The 18098-nt window shown below is 35.4% G+C and overlaps 1 protein-coding gene across 3 annotated transcripts in view; it reads left to right on the plus strand.

Annotated features, from left to right (window-relative positions):
- Positions 1-18098, plus strand: part of Ros1 (ROS proto-oncogene 1, receptor tyrosine kinase) — a 125531-nt gene that overhangs the window by 88139 nt on the left and 19294 nt on the right. For all 3 annotated transcript variants that reach the window (XM_076859793.2, XM_076859794.2, XM_076859792.2), the window contains 8 exons: positions 3440-3608; positions 4518-4635; positions 7263-7453; positions 9113-9196; positions 12401-12536; positions 13873-14035; positions 15643-15707; positions 17107-17236. In XM_076859793.2, coding sequence (XP_076715908.2) covers positions 3440-3608; positions 4518-4635; positions 7263-7453; positions 9113-9196; positions 12401-12536; positions 13873-14035; positions 15643-15707; positions 17107-17236 — 1056 coding nt within the window. The remainder of the gene's footprint in view (positions 1-3439; positions 3609-4517; positions 4636-7262; positions 7454-9112; positions 9197-12400; positions 12537-13872; positions 14036-15642; positions 15708-17106; positions 17237-18098) is intronic.

Here is an 18098-nt window from a genome sequence, read left to right on the forward strand (position 1 = left end):
CTATAGTATGCTGATTTTAGTTCTTTTGAATAAATACCAATGAGTGGGATAGCTGGGTCATATGGTAGTTCCATTTCTTCTCTTTTGAGAAATCACCATACCATTTTCCAAAGTGGTTGTACAATTTAAAGTCCCACAATGTATAAGTTTACCTTTTTGCCCCTGTTCTTTTTTTGGGGGGAGGGTGAGTATTGGGGATTGAACTCAGGGGCACTTGGCCATGTTTTTGCCCATGTTCTTGACACCAACTATTGTTTTTTGTTTTCTTGATGGTTGCCATTCTAATTGGGAGAAAAATCTCAATGTTGTTTTGATTCACATTTTTCTGATCACCAAGAATATTGAACATTTTTTCATATATTTGATGGCCATTTGTATTTTTTTTTGAGAAATGTCTGCTTAGTTCATCTGCCCATTTTTTTTGGTATTAAGTTTTTATAGTTCTTTAAATACTCTGAATATTAATCTCCTGTCAGAAGAGTAGCTGGCAAAGATTTTCTCCTAATTCTTTAGGTTAAATTGTATTTTTTGTTGTGCAGAAGCTTTTTAATTTGAAGCCATCTCACTTATTGATTCTTGGTTTTATTTCCCCATAAAATACCGATAAAATTCTTCACAGAACTAGAAAAAAAAGTCATTAAGTTCATATGGAAGAATAAAAGATTCAGAATACACAAGACAATACTGAGAAATAATAGTGATATTAGTGACATCAAATAATACCTGATCTCAAATTATACTACAGAGCTACAGTAACAATAACAGCATTGTATTGGCATGGAAACAGGCATGAAGACCAGTGGAATGGAAGACACAGTCTAGTCTACATAGATACAGTCATCTGATTCTTGACAAAGTTGCCAGAAACATGTTGGAGAAAATATAGCTTTTTAAACAAATATTATAGTATTTTAAACAAATACTATAAAATAAATACAAAAATATGTTTATTCTTTATTTTTTAATTTTTATATTTATAAAAATAAAAATAAAAAAAGTATTTAAACAAATTCTATAGTGTTGGGAAAACTGGATATTCATATGTACAAAAATGAATCTAGATTCCTATTTCTTACCTTGCACAAAACTCAAAGTACATTAAAGAACTAGAACCCTAAAACTGCTAGAAGAAAACAAAGGGTCAAAACTCCAATATATTGTTGAGGGTACTGACTTCCTTAAAAAGACTCCTAAAGCTCAAGAAATAAAACCAAGAATCAAGAAATGCTTTTCTTTTTATATTTCCTATTTTCACACTTTCTCAACAGATTTCTTGTAGACCATTTAGAAAGTCATGAAGCTGAAAATGCAGGATACTGTCACTTTTACATGTATGACCATCTTTAGTGAAGCATTAATGGATGAGTACAGTGGTTCTGAGGGGACTGATGAGTGATCTCTAGTTAGAAAGCTCTTGTCTTTTTTGAACAACTTGAACCTTCCTCATAATGACAGGACAGCTAGGAATGATTTCAGAATTCTGAAACTCTGAGGGGTGAGTGGTGAGAGAGATGGATATCTTCATAATTAATAAGTTTGCTTTACAAAAGAAAGAGGAAAAACATGATAAACTTTGCCTTTGTCTTTTCTGTCACAGTTTTGTTGTCTGAAGATGGAGCAATTTAGAACACAAGGTTAAGTTTCTATCTAGATCTTGAATTACATAGATTTTAATTTTTTAAAAATCCAATAACAATATAAGAAAAAAATCACAAGTGTGCCAAAGAGGAAAGGATGTCTTCAATTTAAGATTACGAAGGAATAAGTCCTTTTAATTTGATAATTTTTTCATAGAAATCCATTAAAAATGTTTTTCTCATCAGTACAGACAAATGTCTATGAGAATCAAAAAATTCTGAAGTGCCAGTCTCTGAGATATTATATCCTACAACCTCCCAAACACTGCCCAAATAACTTGAAAATCTCTTTGGGGTAGCCTTCATCCTTGCACTTGTTGGTTTCTTGACAAGTGGAAGGTTCTGACTCCCTTGTGACTTTCTGGGAGAGTTGACAGCACTTCTCGGAGTTGATGGCCTGCCCATAGCATTTAGTGCTGTAGGGAGGCCAACACACTGCCATTTTCCAGAAAATGCCCTCAAGCAATCACCTCCTGTATGTTGCAGGAGTTCTGAGAATTTCTGGATGGTGTGTAATGTTGGATCATCTAGTGTAGTTATTTCTACACCAGATCGTTAAGGAGGCAAGGCCAAAATAATGTTTTTTAGCTAGGAATTTCTCTCTTAATCTCTCTTTTTCTTACATGCATGCACACACATACATACACATTCAGTTCAGAGTTAATGTTGCATATTCAGTGCATCTATTTCATCAGGCATTCATACATTTATGAATTTAGTGCAGGCAATGTCCCTAACATCAGCATTTCTCAATTTGCATTCTGTTTCCTTTCCCCCCATTTCTTTTTGTAACATGATGGTCTACTTCCTAAGGTGCAATAGAGAATGTTCCTAATTTAATTGAAAACTAATGTGAAATGTGCATCTGATGAAATGATGTGACCTTCTGAGTACTAAATGAAAAAGGAGATGCAAAGTAAAGTTTATTTATGGAAACTGACCTTCTTAGGAAACTCTACTAGGAAAAATACACCAAGAACCCTTGACAATATGCCACATCCTTGGTCTCCTATTTGTACAACTGAAATAAATCACCATTTTCAAATAATAACTTTAAGAATCCAAATACACAGCTTTTAAAAAAAGAAATAAATAAGTTTCAGATAGCTTTAATTAGAGAACCAGTATCTAAAGCAGTATGAAAGCAACATTTCCTATATTTAACTTTTAACTTTGCTACTTAGTAGCTGCCTGATAGTGGGAAAAACTTTCATTTTTGTAAAGATTTACCCTTCCTATGTATAAATATAAAGGATGCTGGTCATGTGTTTGAAGAAGGTGGTAGGAGGGAAAACTCTAAATGTTTTAATTTGTTATTCACTATGGACTTCTTCAAAGAATTGAAATAAGTGAAATTTATTATTTTAGTTCATTTCAATTCTTTGAAATAAGTGGAATTTTATTATTTTGAAATGAACTAATCCCTAGAATTGAAGTTATCTTTGTTTTGTTCTTTCATTGCTCCTGAGCTGTGAATTTGCATTCTCAGCCATCTGGTTTAATTAGGTGTTTACTTTTAGGCATAATGGAAAGTTTCAGCTCAGAATGTTCCCCATGATATATACTTAGGTTTACATGTCCCATCTTGGCTTTATTTAAGAATTGTCATTCAGGTCATTTAGAGCTTGTCATGAGAAACAATGGCTATAGGTGGTGAGAATAATGTTTGGGATCAAACATTCATAAAGAAGCTCTGATTCTTTAGTAGAAAATAACTTTGAGTTCTAATCACTTGCCAAAGGACTATACATTTAGGATTTTCTTAAAGAAACAAAAATGTTAGTTGAGACTTCTTTTTCTAGTGGAGATACAATGAGTTTTACCATGTCGAAGCTTCATGCAGCAAAGGTCCTGCTTATGTCTGTAACATCACAGATCTGCAACCTCATACTTCCTATGATGTCCGAGTAGTGGTGGTTTATAAGACAGGAGAAAACAGCACCTCACTTCCAGAGAACTTCAAGACAAAAGGTGAGTATTAACTGACTTGGCACTCAGAAAGTCTACAAGGAGCTGGAGTGGTGGTGCACACCTGTAATCTGGATCGCAAATTCAAACCCAGCCTCAGCAATTTAGTGAGGCCATAAGCAACTCAGTGAGACCCTGTTTCTAATAAAAATATTAAAAAGGGCTGGGGATGTAGCTCAGTGATTTAGCGACCCTAGGTTCAATCCCTGGTACCAAAAAAAAAAAAAAAAAAAAAAAAAGCCTACAAGTTCTCAAATCTTTTTTCATCTCTTATTCACCAATCTTAGAGGTTGAAATTTTTGCTTCACAAAGAGTATATTACTATTGCTAGAGCCTAAGTGAAGAAATTGGAAAGTCAGGAGTCTTTAAAGGCAGTAGCAAGATAACACTGCCCTAGTCTTGTAAGATCCTGAGCAGAGCACAATTATTTCTCCTTTTAGCATTCTGATTTCCTGTCCAACTATGATATCTTTCAGGAAGAACTAAATTAAGAAAAAAGGGTAATTCAGTGTTCAACAAATACTTATTAAACAAATTCTATATTCCAGATGCTAAAGAAATAGAAAATATCTAAAGTCTATTAAACTAATTCGTATTTTAAAAGATATACCATAAATCCCAATTGATCACTATAAGAGTAGAGGGAAAATGCTCCAAAACTTTTTTTTTTTAATTTGCATTCATCACTTATTTTGTGTCAAGCTAGGTTACACTGTTAATACTATAACTAATGCATATAATCATCACTAATAAAACTTCTGATACTTATTTTAAAAATCTACTTATATCAGAAAACTTCTGAATATTTCCTATATGTATTTATTTTTCCTCAGAATATTTTATAGAAAGATATCAATGCAGACTAATTTATTCATCTAACATATTAATCAACATGTTCTTTTTTCCCCAAAGCTGGAGTCCCAAGTAAACCAGGCATTCCCAAATTATTAGAGGGAAGTAAAGATTCAATACAGTGGGAAAAAGCTGAAGATAATGGAAGTAGACTTATGTACTATATCCTTGAGATCAGGTATGTCTGTTTGCAAAAGTGCTTTATAAACTACAAAGAGCTAAGCAGTTAGCTATTAGGTGACCTAAAAGTAATAATATTTATGAAATTATATTTACATACAAACACAAAATATCTTCAGTTTAAGGACCTTGGGTACATTGTTATGTTCTTTGCTCAATTCCTAGAGGTCACCCATAGTATTCTAATTATAAGGCCTATCATATCATTCTCAGAAATCTAAAACTTCTCAATAATCCTTAGAGAAATTATTCAATCATAGGCTCAAGCAACTGACATTTACTTAATATCTATTCTGCTTAAGAAACTAAGCTGATGTTTGATGTTAGATGATGGTAGGTATGTAAATTCTTGATACTTTGTTTTGGCAAGATAGAACACTCTCTAATGAGAACTGTCCATGAGCTAGGTATTTTTCAGAATGTAAAATTAGAGGAGGCAGGGACTGAAAATGTGCTGTCCATGAAAACCAGCAGCTGATGTGCACATGAAACCTCAGACCTAGCCAGTACTAGGAGCTGAGTGAACCATAACTGGCTCTGCAGGACGGATTTCATGCCAACTTGAAGGGAGAATTCCAAATTCCAAAGACACTCCCCTCACGGGACTATGAAACCATCTTTTAAGAAGCTCCAAGGACTAAAGTCACTTCCATAATTATAGTTCTGGCGACTCAAGCTTAGATCTATTTTTGCATCATCTTGCTCTGGCATTCCCATAACTTCAAAAAGTTTTCCTGCTTATGTTAGAGAATTTACTTGGCCATATCTCTAGTTGAAACCTCTGTGAAAGTTCTGTTACTATTTTCCATTCACAGTGAAATACATTCTGACCTGCGGAATTATCACAGTGGCCTGTATGTTTATCAACCAGTCCACACTACGGTTTCTGCTGGGACTTCTTTACTATGGTCCCCTTGGCAACACCTTTAGGGCATGATTTCATCTGAATAGTTTGTATGCTCCTTGTCCCAGCTTTCCATTATGAATACATGGACTCCAGGATGAATTGTAACTTCAGTATCTTTAAGTTAGTTTTTTAGTCAGGACACCCTAGTTAGTGTGCTTGCTGATGGTATAGTGGTTGTGCAAAGTGTATAAACTTGGGAGCTGAACAGGCTTTTAGTTTCCTAGGACTACCAGGACTATCATAACAAAGTAACACCAACTAATTGGCTTAACATAACCAAAATGTACTGTTATGATTCTGGAGTATGGAAATCTGGAATCTAGACATCAGAAGGAACATGCTCCCTTTGAAGGCTCTAGAAAAACTCCTCCTTTGCCTACTAGCTTCTTGTAGTTGGCAGAAGTCCTTGGTGTTACTTGGTTTGTAGATGTATCACTCTGTTCTCTGACTCCTTCATTACACGATGTTGTGTGTGTGTATGTGTGTATGTGTGTCTGTATCCAAAATTTCCTCTTCTAAGAAGGGCACCAGTCATTGAATAAGGACTTGGCCTCATTCAGTATGATCTCATCTTGACTTAATTATATCTGTTAAAACCCTTTTTTTCCAAACAACATCAAATTCACAGGCTACGGATGAACATGGATTGGGGGGAAACATTATTCAATCCAGTACATAGGCAATGTTTAAATCCTTGCTCATTTTCTGTTTTAGAACTTTGTTTTTGCCACTTATTAAATTTCTAGGGACTTGTTTCTTTTGTTTAAAGAATAAATTTGCCAGTGCTTAACACGAGACTTCACTAAGTGTATAAAAGCACTTTGTCATAATACTTTACTCAGGAAGGTCCTGAGGATACCCTGCTCCTGTAAACAGTTGTGACCAACTTCACTTCCCTGATGCTCTTGATGTTTTTGTCCATTCCCTGCCCTGCCTGAGGCTCAGCCCTCCATATCCTGTTGTTCTTTCAGAACCGCTCAATTATCAGAAGCAGAAATAGCTTCTACTACATACCCCTAAGATCGAGCGGCTTAGTATCACATCCTAAAACTGTTAGGATCTGAAATTTTCTTCATTGTCAGAGAAGATGTAAGATCTTGAGCTTGCCTTCCATTGATTTCATTTAAAGTCATTCTAGTTTCATCTTTTGAACCTAGAACTTGTGCTCTTTTTCTGTTTCAATGTGGATTGGCTTTGAGGTAGAGTGTAGACTAATAGAAAAGGAAGCAAGGACCCTTGGAATCTCAGCTATAACAACTTTGGTGACTGAAATATCACACCGTCCTTATCAATTTATAGTGTGTATTTTATCCAGATATGGCATAAGTGATTTTCCCAATATCATAGGAAATTAAAAATTAAGAATAATTGAAACTTTCCTGTTAAAAATTATGAAATAATTGTTGTTTGTGTTTAAATGCTGAAGAAATCTTACACATTCTAAACAGCAAGAAAAGGTTTGCTATCTTTCTCTTGTCCACTGATTATTCAAAACTTTTTGGATGGGCTGAGTTGCTTGGCTCATCTATGAGTAAGGTAACTTTGTAAACCATGCTGAGTTCTACGGCCATACCATGTGGGAGAAATGAGATCCAGGGTAAAGTGTACAATGAGACTCTCTGGAGTTCTGCATTAAAATGATATCTGAATAACCAGAAATAACACATATATTGTCATGTTTATATTCTGTGTTGACTATTTTAGTGTTTCTTTTGCAGGGAGAACACTTCAAATTATTCAAAAAACCAGAATTTAAGGTGGAAGATGGCATTTAATGGATCCTGCAGTAGCCTTTGCACATGGAAGTCCAAAAACCTGAAAGGAACTTTTCAGTTTAGAGTAGTTGCTGCAAATAGTCTTGGATTTGGTGAATACAGTGGAATCAGTGAGAATATTATACTAGTTGGAGGTATGTCACCATATTTGCCTACACACTAGCTTACTACATAAAAGTTCAGTGATAAAGATATGTGCATCCTTAACTTTAGTACCAGATATGGTGATTGCATAACTTATTCAACTTATTGTTGAACTATTCAATTCATCTGACGTGGTCTTCCTATATAAAGCATCATTATCACCATGTCATTTTACTCTTCAAAATAACCAAATACTCCTTAATCACTACCACATGAACTCCTGGGTAGGCTTCCAAGACATCCACAATGTGGTCTTTAACTACTCAGTCTTTTATCCTGTTCCTGGCACTCCCATCTTACATGCAATAATACTAGGACCACTTTTTTTTTTTTTTGTCTCTTTTCTAATACTTACCTCTTGTACTGTGTGCCTTATTTTAGTTTACAATACTTTAACTTTCTAATCACTTTGGCTGGAAGTCTCAGCAGCATATTTAATCTTTTCCTCTGTGCAGTCACCAGGTTCTGTTGATTTTACCATCTTGATTTCTCTCTGATGAGTTTGTATTTTCCAGTTTTCATGTTGGGTTTCCTGATTTAAGGTATTCTTTCCTGCTTGAGCTGTTGGCTTAAACATGCTGCTGACAGTACTCTAGCTGAAGCACATTCTAGCTCACTTAACCCTGTTAAATGTACCAAAATGGCTTTTTATTTGCTGCCACTACAAACTTCTATGTGGCATATTAAGTCTTCCATGACTTATCTTCCAATTGTAGTTAATTTTTCCCATTATTTAATCCTGTGCTGTAGCTGTACTAGACTAATTAGAAAATCTTTTGTCACTAGGTCTTTGGTTTTGTGTCTTCTTTAGCCTAGAAGGTGGGACTCCACCCCCTACCATGTACTGGAATTGCCTTTCTTTAATTTTCTGCCAATTGAAATTCTTTTCATCCCTGAAGACCTGACTTAAAAGAATCCATCATGATGTGTGACTGACACTCCTTAGGCAAAATCAATGATTTCATTTTATGTACCCCTTTCATATGAAACTTTATCCTTATTTGTATTATGGTTAGTTATCTATATAAGATCTTAGCAAACATTTCCTGAAAAGAAGCAAATATAGCAAATATTTTTGACCTTGCAACTATATTTGCTTTCTATAGCATATCTTTTTAAAAGTAATACTTTAAAATTATAAAAGCCATTCTTAACTCATGGGAAGAACAAAATAAGGCTGTAGCCAGATTTGTCCCACAGACTGTTGTGTGCCAAACTCTGGTTTACATGTTATCTCTTCTATGCAACTGAAAATCCCTAAGAGAAGACACCATGTTTTCACGTTTGCTCTCCTCAGTTTAATATCCATGAAATTAGATGTATATGAATAAAAAATAATAATCCCGACTATATAATATATAAAGACTGAGACTTCTTTGTCTCGAATTCATTAAAAAAAATCATACGTGTTTCTTTTGTCACCTTAAAATAGCAAGTTGGGTAAGTGTATTTCAGTTGGGTGTTGGGACTTTTATTTTGATTTTCCATGGAGTATATACTCTCATCATAGATGATTTCAAACTACCAACTGGCTTACAAAAATCAAGTAGAAGCTACCTCTGGCTAATCACTCTGTAGGTAGTTGGGTCAGATTGGGACAATTTGTTTTATTCTGTGAATTAATTTATTTTTCTCATTTATTTCATTAGATGGTTTTTGGATACCAGAAGCAAGTTTTGTACTTATCACTGTGGTTGGAGTATTTCTGGTTGTTACAATCCCATTGACATTTGGTAAGTGTCAGAGATTTTAAAAATAGGTAACAAACTATGGTTTGTTTGATTTTGTACTGATTGATTTATCTTGCGGTTTATCTAACCTCCTGCATGAGACATTACCTGATTAAATATATTCATATAATTCAATGTTATCCTTGGCCATCCTTTTATAATGAATAATTTCTGTGAATTTTTTTTTAATTAAAGGATGTGTTAGTAAGTTTTCTGTTACTCTAGAGATTTATTTCAGCTCACAGTTTTGAAGGTTTCAGTCCATTAATGACTGGCCCTGTTTCTTTGAGTGTGTGGCACACATCATGGCAATACATGACCAAGCATGGCCCTTACCTCATGGCTAGGAATGAATGAGGGAAAAAGGAAGGGGATGGCGTCCATTTTCCCCTTAAAGAGAATGCCCTCAGTGATCTGATGACCTCTCATTAGGCCCCACCTCTTAATGTTTTCACCACATCCTGACAGTGTCCAGGTGAGGACTAAGCATTAAACATATGAACTTTCAGGGACATTCCAGATCCAAACCATGGCAAGGGTAACTATTTTATGAAAAATATACCTGTGTATACACTTCATGATGTACTTTAGATAAAACTATTTTCAAGGTCACCATCTTCTAGCTTTCTTTAAAGCAGTATTTGTTTCTGATCGGCTATAACAAGTGTTTTGTGGCTTTCATATTGAAATAAATAAAAGAAAAATAACCCTGGGTACAAAAAGAGTGTAGGATTAGTTGGGAGGCCAGTGACAATTTTTGGTCAGGATAGTTTTGGTCTCCAGCCTGGTTTGGAATGAGCAGGGCCTCTTTCTCAGGAGATCCATTTCTGGCTTGTAGGATCCATGCTTACTTTCAGATGTCTGACTGGCTTATTTCAAAACCCTGCTTAATTATAAATGACTAGGAAAGCAGAAGAAGTAGTGTAGGTAGATTGTGAGTTAGCTACTTCCCATTATTAATTTTAAGTGGATGTGCTAGTCTTAAAATACCCCACCCTCTTTTAAGATTTAGTTCAGTGATGAGACAATAGAGTAGCAACCCCAACACAGTCAGTCAGAAATAGGGCCCTTAGGGTGATCCTAGGGATCATATGTTCTGATTTTTCCTGTTGTTTCATTGTAAATATCAATAGCACTCTCTTTCAGTTCTCAAAATGTCTTGTTGGTTTGGGTTCTAACATATATGGTCCTGTTCTCTGTTGCTGACAAGCTGGAACATTGTGGGGAAAGCATAATGCCAGAAAAGGAACTCAAGCACAAAGTCAGGAACCTGTAGCTTATTTTGTTATAAATAAGAGAAAATTGAAGGGACAGTTGGAAGCGTAAAGCCGATTCTCTGAGGATGAAGAAAGCCAATGTTTCATTCAGTGTTCTAAATCTCTATTCTTTCTCTAAACTGATTGGGAGTCACAAGGTATCAGAGAGCACTTTGAACTTGAATCGAGATTTAATTTCAAAGATTCCACTCAGACAATATGAGAAACTCCTTCAGCAAAGTGGGAAAGCTAAAAATTTCAGCTGACACTGCTAGGATTTTAACCTGTGGTTCCAGGGAGTCTAAGTATTGCACAGCTGATGTTTGTGCCACTAAGCCGGCCCCTCCACAGTTACACATATGACTGCAGTATATTTGGCAGTTGGCATATAGGCTTGACTGCTTGTCTGCTTTCGTGCTAGAAAGGATATTACATGAAGAACCCTTCATCTGACCTTTGTTTGCCTGCTTGTACATCACCATTGTTTAAACCCATGACTGTAGTGGATGAACATGAGATAATTTCAGACAACCTATTGTGTGCTTTCAAGACATTCTATGGATCTCTGACTTTCTCAGGACTTAAAGGTCTTTATTCTGTTTGGAACTCATGGTTTTTTGAATGTAGCTAAGCTAATCCAGTTTTTGCTTTCATTAGCAGTGCATGTGGTTTTGCTAGTAGTGTGTGAGTGCATGAAAAAAGGCTGAGTTATTAAAATGGTGAGAAGTAGCAATTCTTTTAAAATTTGTATTGTGCTGAGGTTTCTCATTGGTCATACTTATAAACTTGAAAGAACGGTTTAAAAATAAGCATTGACAGCCTTTGAGTTGGTGAGTGGTTTTATCTAATGTGCAACATTAGCCTTATGCTTGAGAATAGAAAGGAGATAAAAAGCTGTAAAAATACAATTACTCACCTTAGAACTTGCCCTTTATTGAGGGTGGTAAGATGTACCAGAATGAAAAGAGCACTACCTGTGTTAAATAACATGAAATGTACAAGACAGTGACACAATTGGTCTTTGAAATTCAGAGATGAGAGAGCCTCAGAGTTTGCAGAGGTCTCAGATGATGTCACCAAAAATGTAGGGCTTACCCTGGGTCTTTAAAAATATAGAAAGCACATGAAAAACATCTCAGGGTTGAAAAACTGCAGTAGCAAAGTTACTTGCAACTTTCCCCTTTATAGTGCCTCCAGAGGAATTTCATGTGAATAAAACTCTAACCCTCTTGGATATAGAAACTACTATGAAATGAAGTCCACATTTTAACTATCATCTCCCAAAGCATCTTTGCAGTTTTCAACTTCTGAGTCAAAATTACACTGTAGATTGGAGATCTACAATTGCATTTTAATCTTTGAAAAATAAACTTTATATTATATCTGCTTATGTTATAAAAAGACAATATAAATTACTCATGACTCCAAAATGAAAGGGAAAACCTGCTAATGGTTGGTGGCTTTTATTCCAGTTATTTTTCCATATATTTGAATATTCATATATAAACAACAATAGATTTAATAATTTTGCATTCTGTCATTATATTGAAAGCATTTTTTAGTGTGCCATTCTATTGAAAGCATTCCCTCAGGTCTACTAAATGGAATATGTCTGGAGTCAGAAATGAATGTTTCACTAATAGTTATTATGCAAGTATGTTTTGATTTATTTTGGGTCATTTTGAGAAATAAATTCTAATATTAAGATGCTTCAATTTATTTATAATAATATGTTAAGCTTTACTCTGAGAAGTGAGATAAAAGTGATGTATATAACTTGTATATTTTTAGGACATTTTATCTGGATTTAATACTGTGGTCACATTTTTTAATCAAGTTCTATTATTTTGTGAATTGTGTTCTTATACACAAGCATTTAAAGTGTATTAGCATGTCCTGAAGGAAAAAGGAAGCAATATTTTATTTTTTAAATTCTTTTTTTGCTTTAAAGTGTGGCACAGAAAGTTCAAGAATCCAAAAACTTCCAAGGAAGGCCTGACAGTTCTCCTAAACGAAGACAAGGAGTTGGCAGAGCTGCGAGGCCTGGCAGCTGGGGTGGGACTGGCTAACGCCTGCTATGCAATACAGTACGTAGCCTGGGCATTCTTTATGGAGCTCCAATGCAAAGAGTGGGTGACAATATGCCCCTTATTCTGGCATAATTATTGATAACTTTCTCTTCCAGTCTCTGATGTGACCAAAGATGATTGGCAAATTATGTGGTTATCCTATAAAATAAATACAGAAAAGTCCATTGCTTTTCAGTGTTTTATCATGTAGTTAAAAAATAAATGAAAGAAGAAAATACCACATTGAAGAGAGTAGATGGTAACGTGGTTGGTTCCATTGGAGATAGAGTTTGAGATGAAAGGAAATTCCCAGCATCTCATATTAAGCCAATTTTAGCCCATTTCAGAAGTGGCATGGTGATTGCCTCAAAATCTCTTTAAGACAGATGAGTTTTGATCTTCTTTTGTTATTAAAATTGAGGGAAATACTTAAGTGTTTCTTTGCATGTTTCTTTATATTATAGTATATACAAAAAGAAATGGTACTGGTATGTTCTTAGGTCTTGCTTCTAGAAATTTATAATTCATGACATAAAAACAAAGGGTTTAAAGTAGATACAGAGGCAACCAGATATTTGGAACTGACTTTTCTTTGACAAAATACTCAGCATATCTGATATTCAAGATTTTTCTTTTATAAATCTCAAAGTTACCAGGGATTGAATACAAGGGAGCTTAACCACTGAACCACATCTCAACTGTTTTTTATATTTTGTTTAGAGACAGGATCTTACTGAGTTGCTTAGGGTCTTACTAAGATGTTGAGGTTGGCTTTGAACTAAAAATCTTCCTGCCTTAGCCTCCCAAGCCACTGGAATTACAGCCGTGTGCCAATTGCACCCTGCAAACCCAAAGCTTTAATCTAGAGACTCCATCTCATGATAGTCCAAGTGAGAAAACTGGCTTTCTAAATTAACCTGTTTTGGTGATGGGGTTGATTTTTTTTTTGATCATAGTAAATTCCATTTTACAAAACATATCAGGTATATGAAACTGTTGAAATGAAAACTCATAGACTCAGATGCATCTATTGCTAATTTCTAATCATTTTTCACACAAATTAGCAACCTGAAGTTCATAGCTGCTAACTTTGATAGAACTAGTTTAAAAAAAAATCTCAAAGCAACACATACACATGCATGTTTCTGTTGAAGTGAAGATGCCTGGAAGCAAAGTTACTTGCCTTCTGTAAAAGGTGGTGGAATCAAGAAGTATTAATAGGAGCACAGAATTTCATACACTATATCACATGGAACCGACAATGCTGCCATGCCCTGAGATTGTTCTTTCTCTCTCAAACACAAACTTTAAGCTGTATGTATTTTGTGAGAATAAATATGCTGTTATTTTACAGTACTCTTCCGACCCAAGAGGAGATTGAAAATCTTCCTGCTTTCCCTCGGGAGAAACTGACCCTGCGCCTCTTGTTGGGAAGTGGAGCTTTTGGAGAAGTGTATGAAGGGACAGCTGTAGACATCTTAGGAGATGGAAGTGGAGAAATCAAAGTGGCAGTGAAGGTAACGTGGATCTCTGGACTTCTTGACCAGTTAGGTCACCATATTTATATGGGTTGTCATGGATATGACTGTAATAAAAGTTGGATGCTTTTAGCTAAAAAGAGAACCAAGAGTAGGGTGAATGTAGTTAGCAATAGTGTATATGTATCTCTCAAAATAGAAGAGAGGATTTTTTAATGTACTCACTAATAAATGATGAAAGTCCTTGGTTTGATCATTAACGAATCTATACATAAATCAAAACATCACATTGTACATCTCAATATGTACAAGTATGTCAATTAAAAATAAAATTAACTTAAAAATTGACTAATAGAATGTAGAAGCCTATCCATAGCTACAGAAGTCACTATCCTCCCATCCCTCCCATTTCCCAGATAGGTTGTATGATCAACAGAAAATCTCCAGGGTTTACATGACCTCTAAGGCTGTTAGCTGAGACCTGGTGAACAGTTTTTCCCATCAATCATTCTAAATGAAAACTGGAATTACAAAATACATTCTCAAAGAATCAGAGCAGGGTTAACAAGTGTTTTCTCAAATAAACAGGTAGTAAATATTTAGGCTTGCGGGCCACACAGTCTCCGTCTCAACTCTTCAACTCTGCTATTGCAGCTCAAAAGCAGCCACAGTGTATATGTTCTATTTAGTGTGGCTGTGTTCCAATAAAACTTTATTTATGAACATTGAAATTTGTATTATGTGATTGTTTGTCATGATATGCTTGATATATCTTTAAGGAAGCACTGGGTACACTCTCGTATTTTTGTAAAACTTTCTTTTGGTAGAGGGATAATGAAACTGTTAATGCAATTGTGCACCATCATGATCACAGCTTATTAGGAATTTATTGCTTTGAGGGTAACCTGTACAACCAGAAACGTGGCAAAATTCTCTCCACTTCTAAATAATATGCTTTAAAAATACTTTAACTTAATCCAGTCTCAATTGGTTTAAACAAATGTTTATTGGTCTCACGTAATGAGATGACTGGTGGTTTTGGTGCAGTCCTATGTCCTATGCCAGTATCTCTGAAAAGAACCTGGCATCACATCTTCATTCAGTCCAGGGGAAAGGGAGTAAAATGGTGCTAGATATATATGTTCAGGAATGCAAATGTTTTCCACAAGCCTCTCTCCTGCTCAGCAATTTTTTCTTGGGTCCAGAACTGAACTAAAACTCATTTACAAGGAAGGCTAGAATTTCAGGACAGATTTTCATGAGTAACTTACACCAACTACCTAAGACTTGGCACCTTGTCCCTAAAAAATAAATTTGGGTATTGTTAGCAAAGAAATCAGGGAAATACATATTGAGTAGAAAATTTTGAAAAGTAAGATATTGACCTGTTAAATGCTAAAATTGGTCTCTTTTTAAAATTCCCATCCTTTGGAGAAAAGTTGTATAAATATTACTAGATCTTTTATCTAGTGTATTTTCTTACATTAGCAATAAGAGGAGGTTTACAGGTCACACTCACATGCTGCATCTGTGGTCTATTTACAGCTTTCAGGGTGAAGACTGAAAAACAAAACCCTCTCCATTAACCCTCTGAGCTCACAGGATGGCTGCTATACTGATTACTGACTTGTTTTTCTGTTGCACAGACCTTGAAGAAGGGCTCCACAGACCAGGAGAAAATTGAATTCCTGAAGGAAGCACATCTGATGAGGTATCAGGGTAGCTCCAAAATAATTTTCTCTTACTGATGTGGATAGGAAGCTTTTGTCTCTGTGCATTGGATTTTTAACGTGCAAAATGACTGGTTGTAACAAATTTTACTCAAAGCAAACATGACTGAAAAGTTTGAGAGGAAATATGTCTGTACTAATAAATATTCTAGGGAGGCCAGTCAGCTGAGCCAGGGTACAGGCAGCCCTTAGGCAAAAGGTTCTCCTTTCTTTTATCTTTGATAAGGAAGATTCTTTGCAATGAATTCTGAAGCTGTTCAACTTTAAACACATCTGTGTTCTAAAATATGTGATAATAGGTGAAGTAGACCCTGTAAGGGAGAGTTCTCTTAAGCATTATTTGATATCCCTTTCTAGTAAGCCTGTCTGCAAAGTTTCAATCAATTTATGGCCATGATATATACTCAAGGACATCATTTAAAAATGTTTTGTTGGCACATTATGATTATAGATAATAGTGGAGTTCATTTCATTGTGACATATTCATGTTTGTACATAACACAATTCCCTCCTTGCCTCTGCTTTACTCGTTTCCCTTCTACTTATATATACACAATGTATATATAATAAATACCTTAATTATTATATTATAGTTATATATAAATGTTGGATTTGTTGTGATTTATTCATACATGCGTATAGCATAATTTATTTTCATTCCTGTTCCTTTCCATTCCCTGCCTTCTCCTCAATCCCCTAACTCTGTTCTACTGATCTCACTTCTGTTTTATCAAGAACATCTTAAAATGAAGACTCAAGGAAGCAGTTCAGGGAATCCTTGACTGTGAGTCCCAGATGGTAGGCTGGGCTTATTTTGATGTCTTAAGAAACCAGTAGAGCAGCCAAAACCTGTAGACTTGAGTTGTTTCTCTAAAAGGGAAAGAATATATTTCAGACTTGTGATGACCAAAAACATCACCAAAGATTCCAAACAGCTTTTGAAGAAGGCTATTAGTCAAATTGCTTTCTTTTCTATCACAAATGGGGTTGTGGTTCAGTGGTGGAGCACTTGACTAGCATGTGTGAGGCACTGGGTTCCATTCTCAGCACTGCCTATGAATAAATGAATAAAATAAAAGTCCATCAACAACTAAAAACAATATTTAAAAAGAAATATTTAAAAATTTTAATATAAATGCTATTTCTTCTAAAATCCACCCTGTTCTATCCACATGCATTGGCCACTAGGGGTTGCCACATTACCTCCATAAGGCACATACACAGACCAGTAGTTGGAAAAGGAAGCTTGCACCTATTAAAGAAAGTAAGTCAGGGATTCTGAAGGAAACTATGGATAAAGAATTTGTCCATTTCATAAGGAGTCTCAGCTAGGTCTCCTGTTGCTGTCATGTCCTTAGTCTTTGTCTTTCTACCTTTTAGCAAGTTTAATCATCCCAACATTCTGAAGCAGCTTGGAGTTTGTCTGCTGAATGAACCCCAGTACATTATCCTGGAACTGATGGAAGGAGGCGACCTTTTAACCTATTTGCGTAAAGCCCGGATGACAACGGTAGGCAGAAGGGTCCACGCCATTGATTTCCTTGTGCCAATGCCTATAGCTTCCCATTAATTTTTATTTCAACAGGTTGTAGTTTGGGCTGGTGGTAGAACCTTACAAGGTTTCCATGATAACCTTTAGCATTAGATTGGGACAATTTGAGCCTTTGTTTAGTATTTAATGGGGAAATAAGTCCCCTCATGGTCAGAATTGTGTTTTTTTCTGGAACATAGAGATTGTGTGCAGTTGGAATGGCCCATCTCTTTACCTTATCTATATGCCTGTTCATCCACGCTATCAACTCCTGTCAGTTCTACAGTTCTGCCTCGGATCTAGTCTTCTCTTTTTCAGTGTGGACTCTAGAGATACTATGAATTAGTGGACAGAGTCAGGAGGTGACCACCTGTGGGAATCTACTTTATGTTTCAGTTGAGAAAACATGTGAGACAAGATATTAGAGTTTAAATCTGTAGATTTAAAACATTTGGATATTTTCCTATCAAATATATTATATGACTAAAAGATTAAAATGTATGATAGGAGCCCTGTACTGCTTGACTTTCCCACCTCCCAGGCCTGCACATATCTTCTGCAAGTGTTTAATACCACATCCTTGAAGACTCTGCTTACACTGATGTACATTGATCTTGGGAAGAAATCTATCCATGTCCCACTATGACAGATGAAAATTTAACTTATATTTCCTCCTATATCTGCCCAATCCCACCAGCATTAGACACAGAAAAATTTTGCTTTTCCCGTCCTCCAATTTTTTGTCACATTTTCCAAATACATCAGTACTCCATCTTTGCATTATTGCAGCCTTTAATTATTATATGCAACTCAGTTACTCAAATGCTGGGATTTTGATTCC

This window comes from Callospermophilus lateralis, chromosome 6 (genome assembly GCF_048772815.1).
Source record: "Callospermophilus lateralis isolate mCalLat2 chromosome 6, mCalLat2.hap1, whole genome shotgun sequence".
Taxonomy (NCBI): Eukaryota; Metazoa; Chordata; class Mammalia; order Rodentia; family Sciuridae; genus Callospermophilus; species Callospermophilus lateralis.